The sequence below is a fragment of the Calypte anna genome, chromosome 7 (genome assembly GCF_003957555.1).
Source record: "Calypte anna isolate BGI_N300 chromosome 7, bCalAnn1_v1.p, whole genome shotgun sequence".
Classification (NCBI taxonomy): domain Eukaryota; kingdom Metazoa; phylum Chordata; class Aves; order Apodiformes; family Trochilidae; genus Calypte; species Calypte anna.
In genome coordinates, this window is record NC_044253.1 from 19093234 (window position 1) to 19105937 (window position 12704).

The 12704-nt window shown below is 33.7% G+C and overlaps 1 protein-coding gene across 1 annotated transcript in view; it reads right to left on the minus strand.

Annotated features, from left to right (window-relative positions):
• LOC103530650 (sodium channel protein type 1 subunit alpha) overlaps positions 1 to 12704 on the minus strand; it is a 60692-nt gene that overhangs the window by 11422 nt on the left and 36566 nt on the right. The window contains exon 20 of the mRNA XM_030454714.1: positions 11896 to 12018. Within this exon, the coding sequence (XP_030310574.1) occupies positions 11896 to 12018 (123 nt within the window). The remainder of the gene's footprint in view (positions 1 to 11895; positions 12019 to 12704) is intronic.

A 12704-nucleotide genomic window follows, 5' to 3' on the forward strand; every position in this document is an offset into this window, starting at 1 on the left:
TTTAGTGATCCTGGGTAGAAATGTTATTTTCTTCTCATATTAAGACCCTCCTCCATTCACAGACAATAGAAATGGGACCTTTTTGTAACAGTATTATCTACCTTTTTTAAACCATGAATTTTTTTCTATAGATTTTATTTTTGGTGATAAACTTGAAGGAAGCATGCTTGCTTCTTGACATTTCTATTATAGAAAATATGAAATCTTATCTATGCATAAGATAGCCTTTTAAAAAAAATATTCAAGTTGCTAACAGGGTCCCAGTAACATTCTAGACATAAGAAACAATTTTCAAAGGAGTAAGAGAAATGGTTTTTTACTACTATGTGGGGAGAAGAAATCTATTGCTACTTAGCTTGATGGGACTGAGAACAACATAAAAACTATGAATGCAATGATTTCGGTATTTATTCAAAGTCTGACCTGACCTATGACACTATATTACGCTTTTGCTGCTTTGAAATTCTAGTGCTAGTCTTATATTTTTCTTTTTCTTTTTTTTTTTTCTTCATCCATAAAAATGTTGTGATGTGTTACACTGATTTAATTCTTCTGTTTAATCTTGGTGAAAAACATGAAAATAAAGATGTCAAGAAAGTAAGATGGGGATTTAGTCCTGTGACTTAAACATTAAGGTTACCTGTGCTCACACGAAGAATGGTTTGTAGGAATTGAGTGCCTGTAGCCATTACCTTTTTGACAACCCTGAGATCCAGTGGACCACAGCACAGATCCAGAACAGGCAGCAGAAAACTAGCAGCTACAGTAATTATTACAACAATTATTAATTGATCACAGTTGTAGAAAGAAAGATTTCTACAAAATGCCATCAGTGCATCTTGCATCTTTAGGTGAACAGATAATGCAGTCTTGTTTCTGAGACTGCCAAAAGATCAGCCATGTCTTCTTGAATAAGAAGTGAACAGCTTCCAGCAACTGTTCCAACAGCAGTTCCAACAATTATTTCATATAGGTCACTGAAAACCCATCAAATGGTAACAATTTTTGGTCACTACTGACCTGGCCTGGATGCGAACTAGAGATGAAAGGCTCTGTATCCTATTACCAACCCCTTGAGCTATCCAGTCCCCCTGGAAGGTTTTTTAAGGAAAGAAGAAAAGAAAATTAAAACTTTTAGACGTTGATTTCTGTTTGTGTTTTGATTCTTGATTTTTTATTTTCCCACCAGTGCTAAGCCTTTTCCCTATCATATTTATAATGTAAAACTGCATTTTTTACAAGCTGGTCAGAGTGTAAAGTCTACCTTAGGAGGAAGTCTTTAGTTTCTTCAACACATACAGCTGGAGACAACTGCTTTATAAGGTTTTTTTCCATTTACTTCTTTGATATTTGCTTTGAAACAGATGAGGTGTACAGGGACAACCTAGATATTAGCTTACATTCTATATATGCAAGATAGCACCCATATGTATGCACATAACACCTGGCCACAAAAGTTAAAGCAAATCGGCAGAAAAAAATGAAAAACAATTGAAAAGTGAACAGAATGCAGAAAATTAATCAATTAATATTTCTTAATGAGTTAACAATTCAGTAAATAAAAACTGACAATCTTGAGTTGTTGAAAAGGGTCTAAGAATGTTGGCAACTACAGCTTTTATTTTTCATCTGTCCTCAAATCTAGAACAGAAGTATTTGGTTCTAAATGCATTTTTTTTAAAGGGGCTGTTCTTTTTGCCTCTTTTCTGTTATTTTGTGATACAGAATTTAAAGAAATAAATTGGAAAGGGATGTTTGCAGAGTTATTTCCTTGCACTTTTTAAAATCACCTATGCATTTTCTCAAGGCTGGGATGTTGTTGGTCAGGTTGACTCCAGTAGGCAAACTGCTAAAGCCCAAATGTTTACATTTTTGTGATATTTATCTTCCAACATCAGATATATAGGTATGATAAAGAATTACTGCTATGCAAATTGTCTGTCTTCTGGCTGATAAGACATTATGCTGATATAAGTTAGGGGGCTGGGATTTCTTTGTGCTTCCTGTTTGTACTTTTTTTGACAACTATCTAAATGAAACATCAAAATGGAACTGGAAAAAAAAAAGTTTACCAGAGCTATGCATATGTATAGAATGAGGATTGTACAATAATACCAGCTTATCTCTTCTGTCTGAGTAAGATATAAGGAAGCTTTAGTAGATAACAACCTTGTTGTGGGACACATATCTGGAACACGTAGTGAGATGTTAATATATTATAGTTCCCACAGAAAAATAGCTTCAATGAAACCTCAGCAGCTACACACTTTCCAGGAATTTCTACATTGGACCTGATTAATGGATGTATCAGGGCTTCCCAAAATCTGCAAACAACTTAGGAACAATCTTCAGAAGCATTTATGCTTTCTTTCCGTAGCCTTTGCAGCATCTCTGAAGTTCCAGACTTTGTCCCTGGTGCCAATGGGAAGAAAATTACCATCTTTGGACTGGAACAGAAGATTTTAGAATTATCCCTGGAACATCCATTCTAATGAAAATGACTAAGTACTTTATTTGCCTCCACTTTGAATGTTCTCCACATCATAATTTTAGGCTTAAGCAGCAAGTTTCCCAAAGATGTAATATCAGAGTCCTTTGAATGAGTCCATTGAAGGGTAATTTAACTGTTACCTCATTTTATTTTTTTTTCTGCATGTAAATTCTCATGTAAGATTCACAAACACAAGCAGAGAAAGACAAATAATTTTTCATTACTGGGACCTTTATGGATGAAATCAAACCTTATCTTCTCTGCATCCTGTATGGACCTAACAAGCATAAGACATGTTCCTCCTATAAGGAATTCCTTGATCAGTGGGAAAGCACAAGAAAGCCTCCCGGAACTCCACAGGAGAGGAACAATTTTTGGGCTTGAAAACGTACATAAAAAAAAAAAATTTCTTTCTATTTAAGGGACCATCTGCATAGTCATGCAGTTGTAGACTTCAGACAGCGCTTGTTACAGAAGCCATTCATCCCTGTCTTAGAAGTATAAGGATTGAAGAGCCAGCTGGTTGAAGACAGCACCATGCAGAGGAAGTTTGAGAGTAGCATAAATAGCATAAGCCACATTAGAGCAAAATAAGAAAATTAATACCTGACTCTAATGAAGCACTGACACTCTCTTGGGCAGGATTTCAGATAAAGCTTGGGTATTGCCTTGTTTTGATCAAGTATGAGGTAAGAACATCTGCAACAAGATCATCAAGCTCTCCTGCTCAGTTGTCCAAAGTCCAGGTTTACAAAAAGCTGCCAGAAACAGCATTTGCACTGAAAGATGAAGTGAGCAAGGAGCAGTTGTTTCAGATTCATGGTCCACTACAAAGGCATGGGATGAACAGGTAGAATGCCATAAGTGAACAGAAATGGTGGCTCTGATGACAGACATTATTTGAATTTAGCATATTCTTATAGTGAAGGACTTCAAGGACACCACAGAAGGAAGGCTAGAACATGCTGAAACCATGTGGATTTGACCAGGTGGTGAGTATCAGGTAACAGACTGGTGTATTCTCTCCTAAACTATGGAGGAGTTGGGACAAGGGAGGAAAAGGCCTAAGGAATACAGTAACCTTCCCTGTCAGGGAATCAAAACAGTCTCTAAAGGAGTCTATTATGAAAGGTCATATGTGAATCACAAATATTAGCATTATCTGATAGTCAAAGGCCAAGAACTCATGACAAAAAAACCTCTGTCTTGAGAATTATCATCCCTGGCTCTTTGGATTTATGAATCAACAGCTATAAGCAAACCAGTGCATCATCTGGTTTGTTTCTAATATGGCAGCATAAGCATACCACTGGATCTTCAGAGGTTAAGCACAAACACAGAAAGAGCAGCAGTCCAGCAGCTTGAGTTCAATGTATGGCTGTCTTTCAGGTACTGACTGTTTTTCCACTACCACTGGATTGTATACTATGTATACCAAAATGTATACTATGTGTTTTCTAGTTTACCCATCACAAAACATGGGCACATGTTCCCATCACACAAAACAGAAATGTATAATAGGAATTAATCTATATGCAAAGAATGCACTTGGGTTTTCCACAAAATGTTGCTTACAAAAATAGACAGATGCTCATAAGGTGCTATATGATCAAAAATCTGCTATGCAAGCTGAATTTAAGAGAGATATGCACCCATTCTGCTCTTTTATGTCTATGTGATACGAGGGTAGACCCATTTATCAAATAAGTTCAAAGAAAAAATCAACAAGGAAACCAAAGCCTATCACTGCAATCCCTGGATTTTACTAATTGCACAGCAAAACCAAATCCAAAGTATCAATTTCCCTACTGACAAACCCTTTTGAAAAGTAATCAGAAATGCAGTGGTAAATAGTATATAGTCTAGAGCAAAAGGTTCCCAAGAATTCTTTAAAGTACCTTCCCCCAAAATATATTTGAATGGACCACCCTAAACAATTCAGGACAAATTATAAAGTTGAAGGGGCTGGGAACTGAATGGCAAAACAGGGATTTAATCTGAATTTCTATTGGTTTAAAGTTTCCCAAAGCTTAAAAACTCAAAGTACTATTTTAGTCACTAAGAACAATTCTTGAGAGCAACTTGTTTTCTTAAAATAAATACATAAAAAATAACTGAGAAATAATTTATCTGTAATCACTGATTTTTTTAAGGTACTCAATACATGTAATTTAAATATTTTGTACCAGAAATCTAGTACACTCAGTTTGGGTGTTTATAGTCCCTTCTGGAAAGCAGGGACAATTTTGTTTCTGCAGTGTTGTGTGAAAGCAGAACCCTCACGCCAGCTGTGCCTTCTGACATGTAACCTGAGTTTGTGAGGTGACAGGAGCCAGTGTGACAAAAATGCTTGGGGCAGCTGCTTTTTTTCTGAGAAAAATGCTGTTATTTTGGCTTCCTGTTCTCTCTGGTACTACAGAACAGATGATGAAGACTGCCTTTAATTGAAATTAGAGGAGCCACTCAAGTCGTGACAGAAAAAAGTCAGTGGGATTAGAAGAAATGGTTATTAAATTAGAGACTTAAACGGAGAATTAAATTAGGGGAAACTACACCAGTTGGAAGTATTTTTCTCACCAGGTCAACTGTGATATCTGACGTGTGGGCCAGCAGACAGAATACAAACAATTGCCCAGACCAGAGGATTGAGACTGATGATTATTGAGCCTCTTGAATGGGCATACTGGGAAGAAGCAGGATACATATGTTTAATGATGCACTATGAACTGAGAGACTTGAGAGACAACAAGGGATGAGAATTAAATGTTTTTGTCAGAGGAAGTGCAATCTACTGACATGATCCCAGTAATGACTCTAGGAAGGAACTATGGGGTAGCTTAAAAGTGTAGCTTCATCCAAGTTATTAAAACCTTCTTATTTTCAATTGCTACTCTATTTTACCTTAATGGACTTTGTAAGTGAAACTCTCATAACTTTGTCTCATAGACATAAGTCAGGGTGGTGAACCATGTTTGTATGTCTGTGTGATCTATAATCCACTATGTCCCCCTGTTCCAGTATTTACCTCACTGTAAAGAAAAAAAATAAATCCCAAGCCAAACAAAAACCCCACCCAATATAGAAATCAAATACCCCTGCCTTCCCTCCCAAAAAAGAAAAAACACAAACCTCCTCAAGACCTCTTGTATCAAACAAGAATTTCCCAAGAACTTTGTCTACTGCTTCTTGTTAACACTGTGCACATATGAGACAAGTCTTACTTTGTCTGTTCTCTACCCTCCAACCAAAATTAGTTATCTTATGGGTATTGCCTTTAAGAAGTGCATAGTAAGAGAACTATAATACCTTTGTTACATAGTTTGCCTTAATGACATGTACATATAAATAAGTTATTTGTATTTACATGACCTATGATTATGTAAGCCTAGAATTAAACAATATTTAGAAAAATGCTTAGAAAAGTAAGAAGCAAAGAAAATAAACCTGAAATCTTATTCTAGCAAATTAGTGCTTTTTCTTAATTCAGGATCAACACAAAGAAACAAATAGAAAGTATGTAAGTGAATTATTATAGTGAGATTATTAAACATGATTATAGTTTAAATAAAAAAATAAAAAAAGCAAAGAAGGTTGTTTCATGCAGAAAAATAATGCCTTTTTTCAGAATGTTAGAAGTGGCATGAGAAGCACCTTTTGTGTGAAACAACTGAAAAAATTGAGTACTTATGATTTTCAATTTTTGAGTAAAATGAAGGCTCCACATGGTGAAGATTATTAGAATATTATCATTTAAAGCAGCAATTGTAAAGAAAGATTTGGATTTCAGTGAGAGTATGCAAACATAGGCAGATGGAGAGAATCAGAGAGACCTGGCAAGGAGGTAACAAAATCATAACCTTAACAGTAATGGACAAATAAAGTTGAAGCAAGAGATAAAAGATCACAGAGGAAAAGAAATCCCTTAACAACTGCAGTCTTTTTAACTTGTCTTTAGCTGTTACTGAACCAGTGAAGCTGACTGAAGAATACTTCTGATAGAAACTTTTGTCTTTAAAGAAAGAGAAATACTTCCTTAAACACCCCACAAAATATTCTTAATTGTGCTTGAAAAATTTCTTATTACTGGATGGTGAGTTTTTTCTCGGAATGCTACAACTGTTAGCAGAGAGGTTCAACTAGATGATCTCAGGAAGTCCCCTCTAAACTCAATGATTCTGCACTTCTGTCCTAGCTTTTATAAGAAAACTTGGTTAAAGTAGCAACAGAAGCATTTCTTATTTATATAACAGTGCATCAAAACCAAACTGCACTGTTGGATTTAACAATATGCTGGAGTTCCTAGAACAGCTTTGATTCCCTTCTGCACCAGAAATCAAGCATATGATAAAATATTTTTGAAGACATCATAGAAGAATGTAAATAATTTAGCATTCTTTATAAAGAAGACATAATTTTCATTATGATGAAATATAATAATTATCTGCCAAGCAAGAATCATGTGGCTGCATTTGTTTAAGAAGACCTGGTAAATATTTTAAGTACACATAAACATGAAAACACAATATATTTGTTGTGGGAATAGTGTCTTTGAATTTCACCAGATGCAGTGAGAAAAGCCCAACTTTTGCTCTGCCTGTTGCATAACTGTTTAACACAGAAGTTTTAACTTATTTAACTGTTTTAACACATAAGTGTTTATTGACCTTTATGTGTTCTTTGGCATTTGTAGCTAAATGTAAACTGTATTATGTACTTCATTTAAATTTCATTAACTTTTGATCCTAAATTTAAGTATTTTCTTTAAAATGTAACAAACACAAATCTGGACAAAAAATCATACCAGCTTGTATTATATAGGAAACTCCTTCAAAATTTCTCTCCTAATTGTAGAAATTACATCTAAGAAAAATATAAAAATACTGTTATTTCTTCTAAGATTTACAAACAACTATACAGAGTCTTACATCAAAGTTTGTAAATTTTATAATTGTCTTTTGAGAGACATTATGCTTTTAATAGACTTTCCTTAAAATGGAAAGGTAATTAGTAAGACCATGGTCCTCAAAAATAATTCAAAGTGCATAATCTTTTGATCAACAAAATATATTCCTCTGAGCATTAGATAAACTTTCAGAAGATAGTGCATACACTTTCTTGAGAGTGAATACATAACTTTTAACTGTGAGATAAGATGTTAAATTAAAAGTGAATGCTGCTTACATCGATACACCATTTACACTGTAGCTATAAAACCCCCTGCACTAATGATACCCCCCACAGTAGGTGCTTGCAAGGGCTGCAGTTTTAGAACTGGATTTCTCTGATACCAAAAGCAAGTTTTTTATATCACTAACATGTCTGCTTCAGGGCATTTGCTAACTCTAAGAAAGATACCACAAAAATAATACTGTTATTGGCATTTTGTAAAAATTACAAAAAGTAATTTCCAAAACAGGCCAAAGACTGAATTCACATTCCAAGAAAGGACTGCGTCTCTTACATGCTGTCTTATGTTATCAATATACATTTGGAGGGATTTATTTAACGTAACATATAGGTGTTTAAAAATTGTGCAAAAATTTAAACTGCAACTGTATAAATATCTGCAGTTGTGACTATTTGGATCATAGTGTTATGTTTGGGCCTATCTAATCTATTACAAGTATTACTCAAAGATTTCTATGGGATATTTTTTTAATATATGTACCTATAAGTTCAGTAAAATAGCAAAACACAAACCTTTCCAAAATAATGTAAAAGTCAGACTCAAATTTTTGAAGAAAGCCATTTTTAATCTCCGCTCACATATCTAAAAATAGCTGAGGTACCTTTCTCCTGCAAAACCAACTCAGATAATTCTAAATAACAATACTGGTTTTCTCCAAAATTTTCAGGGTATTTCTGTAGTATCAGAGACTAAATCAGGGTCATTTCCAATAATTTAAAGCACTTAGGAAGGGGGTGTAGGGTGCATACACATATATATATATTCTATCTTTGCTCCTTCTGGGATTCTTACATAAGATTGTCTCTCATTCTAACCCTAAATACCCAGTGTAGTTATTTGACACACTGTAATCTTTAAGGGTAGAAAAGGGGGAAATACTGTACCCATAACACAGATAAGGGGAGGAACCAGCGGTCCACCCCATCCAAGCTGAAGAAAGGTTATCCTATATGAAATAGAAATATATAGCCTGTTATTAGTTGTAAATCTGTAATGACAGACACTTGATGTTATGTTTTGTAACTCAGTTATATGAGAAATGTTTCTTTCTTACTGATGAAGTTTGGAGTACTCTTGAAAATGTCTCATTATAGCTTTCCTGGTAAGAGGATCTAAGGAATAGCCATTGAATTTCAGAGGATATTTATGACATCAAATACTGTAATTTATTTTTACCAGATATGAAATTGGACTGGAAATTTGAAATACAGTAAATGTTTAAAGCCATCAGCCAGAAATATGCATAAGGCATGCAAAACTGAAAGTGCAAGTGGATTTCAGATTGTTTGCTGCCTTCTACTATTTCTCTAATAAATAAATCGAGCACGGCATGACATGCTTTATTTTGTGAAGTTAGACACAAATGCATGCTTTATAGTCACTAATTCTTTAACCCAGCAAAGCAAGATATACTCAGTATTCTACAATTACAAGTAGCATACCAATTCAGAACTAGCGCAAAAGCATTATATTGCAAGTACTAAAAAGCTAAACAAAAAGCAATGGTTATATTCAAATCTCAGTTTGGAGATGCTTCTGCTCACTACATGTGCTAATTGAGATGAGAATATAAACCCTAAGACAGAAATTTAAATTAAATTAAAGCAATTCTTTACTTTGCCTTCCAGCACCTGGGTGGAGTTGATTTTGAGATTAACTATAAAAATTTCTCAGAATTGGTGGTCCTAGCAAATAATTTAAATGCCTTTAATACTGCAGAGTTTACTTTTGTGCTCAAGGCAAGCACAGGCTATGGACTATTTGTACCCTATTTTTGCAAGTGATTAATTTATATTATATTCACTATGAAAAGAATATTTATCAAATTTATGAAACATCATGATTAAAAAATGAAGTTTTAACAACAGAGTATAACTGCAGACTTACAAGAATACAGCTTTAAAAGTTAACTATGTTCCATATTTAGGGGATAACAGAATAGTCATTGGTATTTACTGACTTTGTAAAATGTTGTATTCCTCCAGCTCACCAGAATAGTAAACTTATTTAAGAAAAAGATTGATTTAAAGTAGCTGAGAACTTGTACAAATTTTACTAAATTATGCAGAGCTTTTTACATACAGGAGCTCTTCTGTAAAACATATGATCTCTTATATTCTCAAGACAAAACTTGCCTTCCTGAACATGGAGTTAAATATTAAATTTATAAATACATGCTGAAAAAAACTCTCAGCTTTTTTGCTCACAGTTTAGTCTAAATATAGGCAATATAAGAAAGCAAAGAAGGCTCACTAATTTTTATTTTCTGTTGGCAGACAAAATTATCTATTTTTATGAATTTTTCTGAAATGCACTCAGTTTCTGAGAAGACTGCAATTTGTCTATAGTTTTATCATGAGCTGGTCAGTTATTTGTTATTTGAATATTTACTGTTCGTGAGTCATTCATGAAGTAATGCTACTTCCTGTCAATGAGCTGTTGTGCTTTGGAAAAAATATATTTAGAAGTACATAGTATTAGTACTTTCCAGCCAAGTGACTGGAATCAGGTACTTCTTTGATTATCAGTAATACTGGAGGACAGAGCTGAAATATTTTTTGCTTTTCCAGGCTTGTCTGTGACTCCTACACAGTAACTTGCTCATGAATTATTCATGTTGTATATCAAAAATTCTATAATAAGACTGGGTGTCTAGTGTAGTTTCATAACTACTCCATGACAAATAAGGAAAACTAGATTTCAAATAACAGGTTCTTTTCTTTGAGCATGAATATCCTAAATATTTTAAGTGGAAATTTTACTATGGCAATCAGATAAGAATATAGAAAAATGGAATAAAACAGTTGGAACCAAACAGCTGGCAACAAATTAGTTTTTCTAGAAATGATCTGCTATTTCCAACCTCATATAAAGAGTTGCATTTCTTGTCCCTGTGTAACTTCTATAATGTTCTCCCAGTCCTCCTGCAGCTGACCATAAAATTATTTTAAAAGTAAAACTCACAGCTATTTCCCAACATTTCTCTGCACAAAACCACATTTATCTGAATGTTCATGAACAGTAAGTACAAAGAGAGACAAAGTGAAAATGGCTAAATCAGATAGTCATTATAAACGGAAATGAAAATTCTTCCATTCTATAGGACTTGACCAGCTCTTTCCCTGGCAAATATCAATTAATGAACTTCAAACGATGGGAAAACTGTGAAAAGTGATTTTGCTATATTAAACTGAAATTTAGTAATCTAGTAATCTGGTAATCTGGTTAGCAATATTTTTTTCTGAAATAGAGATATGTATTTTAATGAATACAATTGAAGAAAGGGAATTCTAAGCCTCAATTTGACTTGATTAATTTGTATCTAAGGGTTGTTCACAGTATATTCCAGGCTATTCCACTGGTTTATAATTGACTTGAAATTCACTAGTGCATTGTCTCCTTTTGTGTTTGCATGATGTAGCAAAATGCATTCTATTAAAACATGTCTCAATGACATGCATATAGAGTTAGTTTATATTCAGGGGCTTTAAGGAACAGAAGGTATAAATGAATAAATAAGTGAAAATGCTTTCTTGAGAGAGATTAATAGTAAGCAGGTCCTTTAAGTTATTCAGAATAAGTAAGAAATAACCTTATATACATTGTACGGAACAATGAATAGTGATTTGTTGAAATAAAAAAAAGCATTTACCTTTAGAAAAGAATAATTTCATAGAGAAATCAAGTAAATTGATTTGCTTTTAAAGCCAGCCAAACTCAGAAATAGATTTAAACCACTACTGGGTATGAGTGTATCTCTAGTCCCATCTAGAAAAAATTCAGTGGGGTTAGTCCAAAGGTGGTTTATCTAATATGAAGAAAAATGAAGGATTTCAACTAGTAACAGAGAATACCTTTATTAAGTAATGCTAAATATTCTTAAATGCTCATCATTAAAACTTTAATGAAATCTCCTTACAGTTTATTCATTAGAAAGCATCTGTTAAGAGAAATCATAGTTGGTAAGTTGAAAGCCTTCCACCAAAACTCCTGAGATTGGCTAGAAAGTAAAGTAACCTTAATGAATGTAACGTCTATGTGATACTGCTTATGGATTTAGGTGAATTGATGAAGCTTTTTGCTTATCTGTTAGTAAGAGATATGCAATAGATAAAAAGATAGTGCAGCCTTTCTGCATGAACTTATCATTCCTTATTCTGCATGCATGGATTCTTTCTATGCATGCATAGTTTCAGATTCTTTCATTTTGTCTTACCCTCATGCCTTCAAATCGTGACAAAGCTCTTAGAGGTCTCAAAGCTCTTAATGTCCTAAGGGACTTAATGGCACCAAGTTCAGAGTAACCCAATGCATTTGCTGTTAAGCTAACCAAAGAGACCTATATGAAAACAGGAAAGTAAAAATTATTAAATTGTACATACTATTTTACGTACCATAGATGTGAGATATTAACTTCTTTAGAAGAATCTAATTTTGGACCACTTTCTTCAGGAATAGGAAGTCTTTTCAATTAAAAAAAAAAAAAAAAAAAAAAAAGAGAGAGAGAAAAAAAGAAAAAAGTAATACAAAAGAAGAATAGGATAGGTAACTAAGCAAACAAAACCATGATAATTATTATTTAGAAACACCAGTACTTCTGGATTTCATATTTCACTATTGCTTTGAGTGCATTTAAAATCATATTTGCACAAACAGTAAATGAAATTAACATCTCCATTTTACCAGTTTAGGTATTGCTCTTACTTTTTCTTTTTTTACACTGCTGATGGGATCAGTAGTTATAGTTGATAATTCCTACTAGATTACTTATAAACGGAAGTGGAAATTATTGAGGCCTGTTTTGAATTAACAGATGGAAGCAAAATGGCTCCTTTAGAAATTGGTAGAAAGATTATTTTTTCTATATTCTGTCACACTGAATAATTCTTTTGCCTGGATGCTTGAATTTATGTGCTCTATACTCTGACACTAACCTGGGTTATGCTGTTGCTTAATGACATTGTAAGAACAGTTCCACAGGCAGCAGAACTCCACAAACCTTTATATATTCCACGTCCCTACATT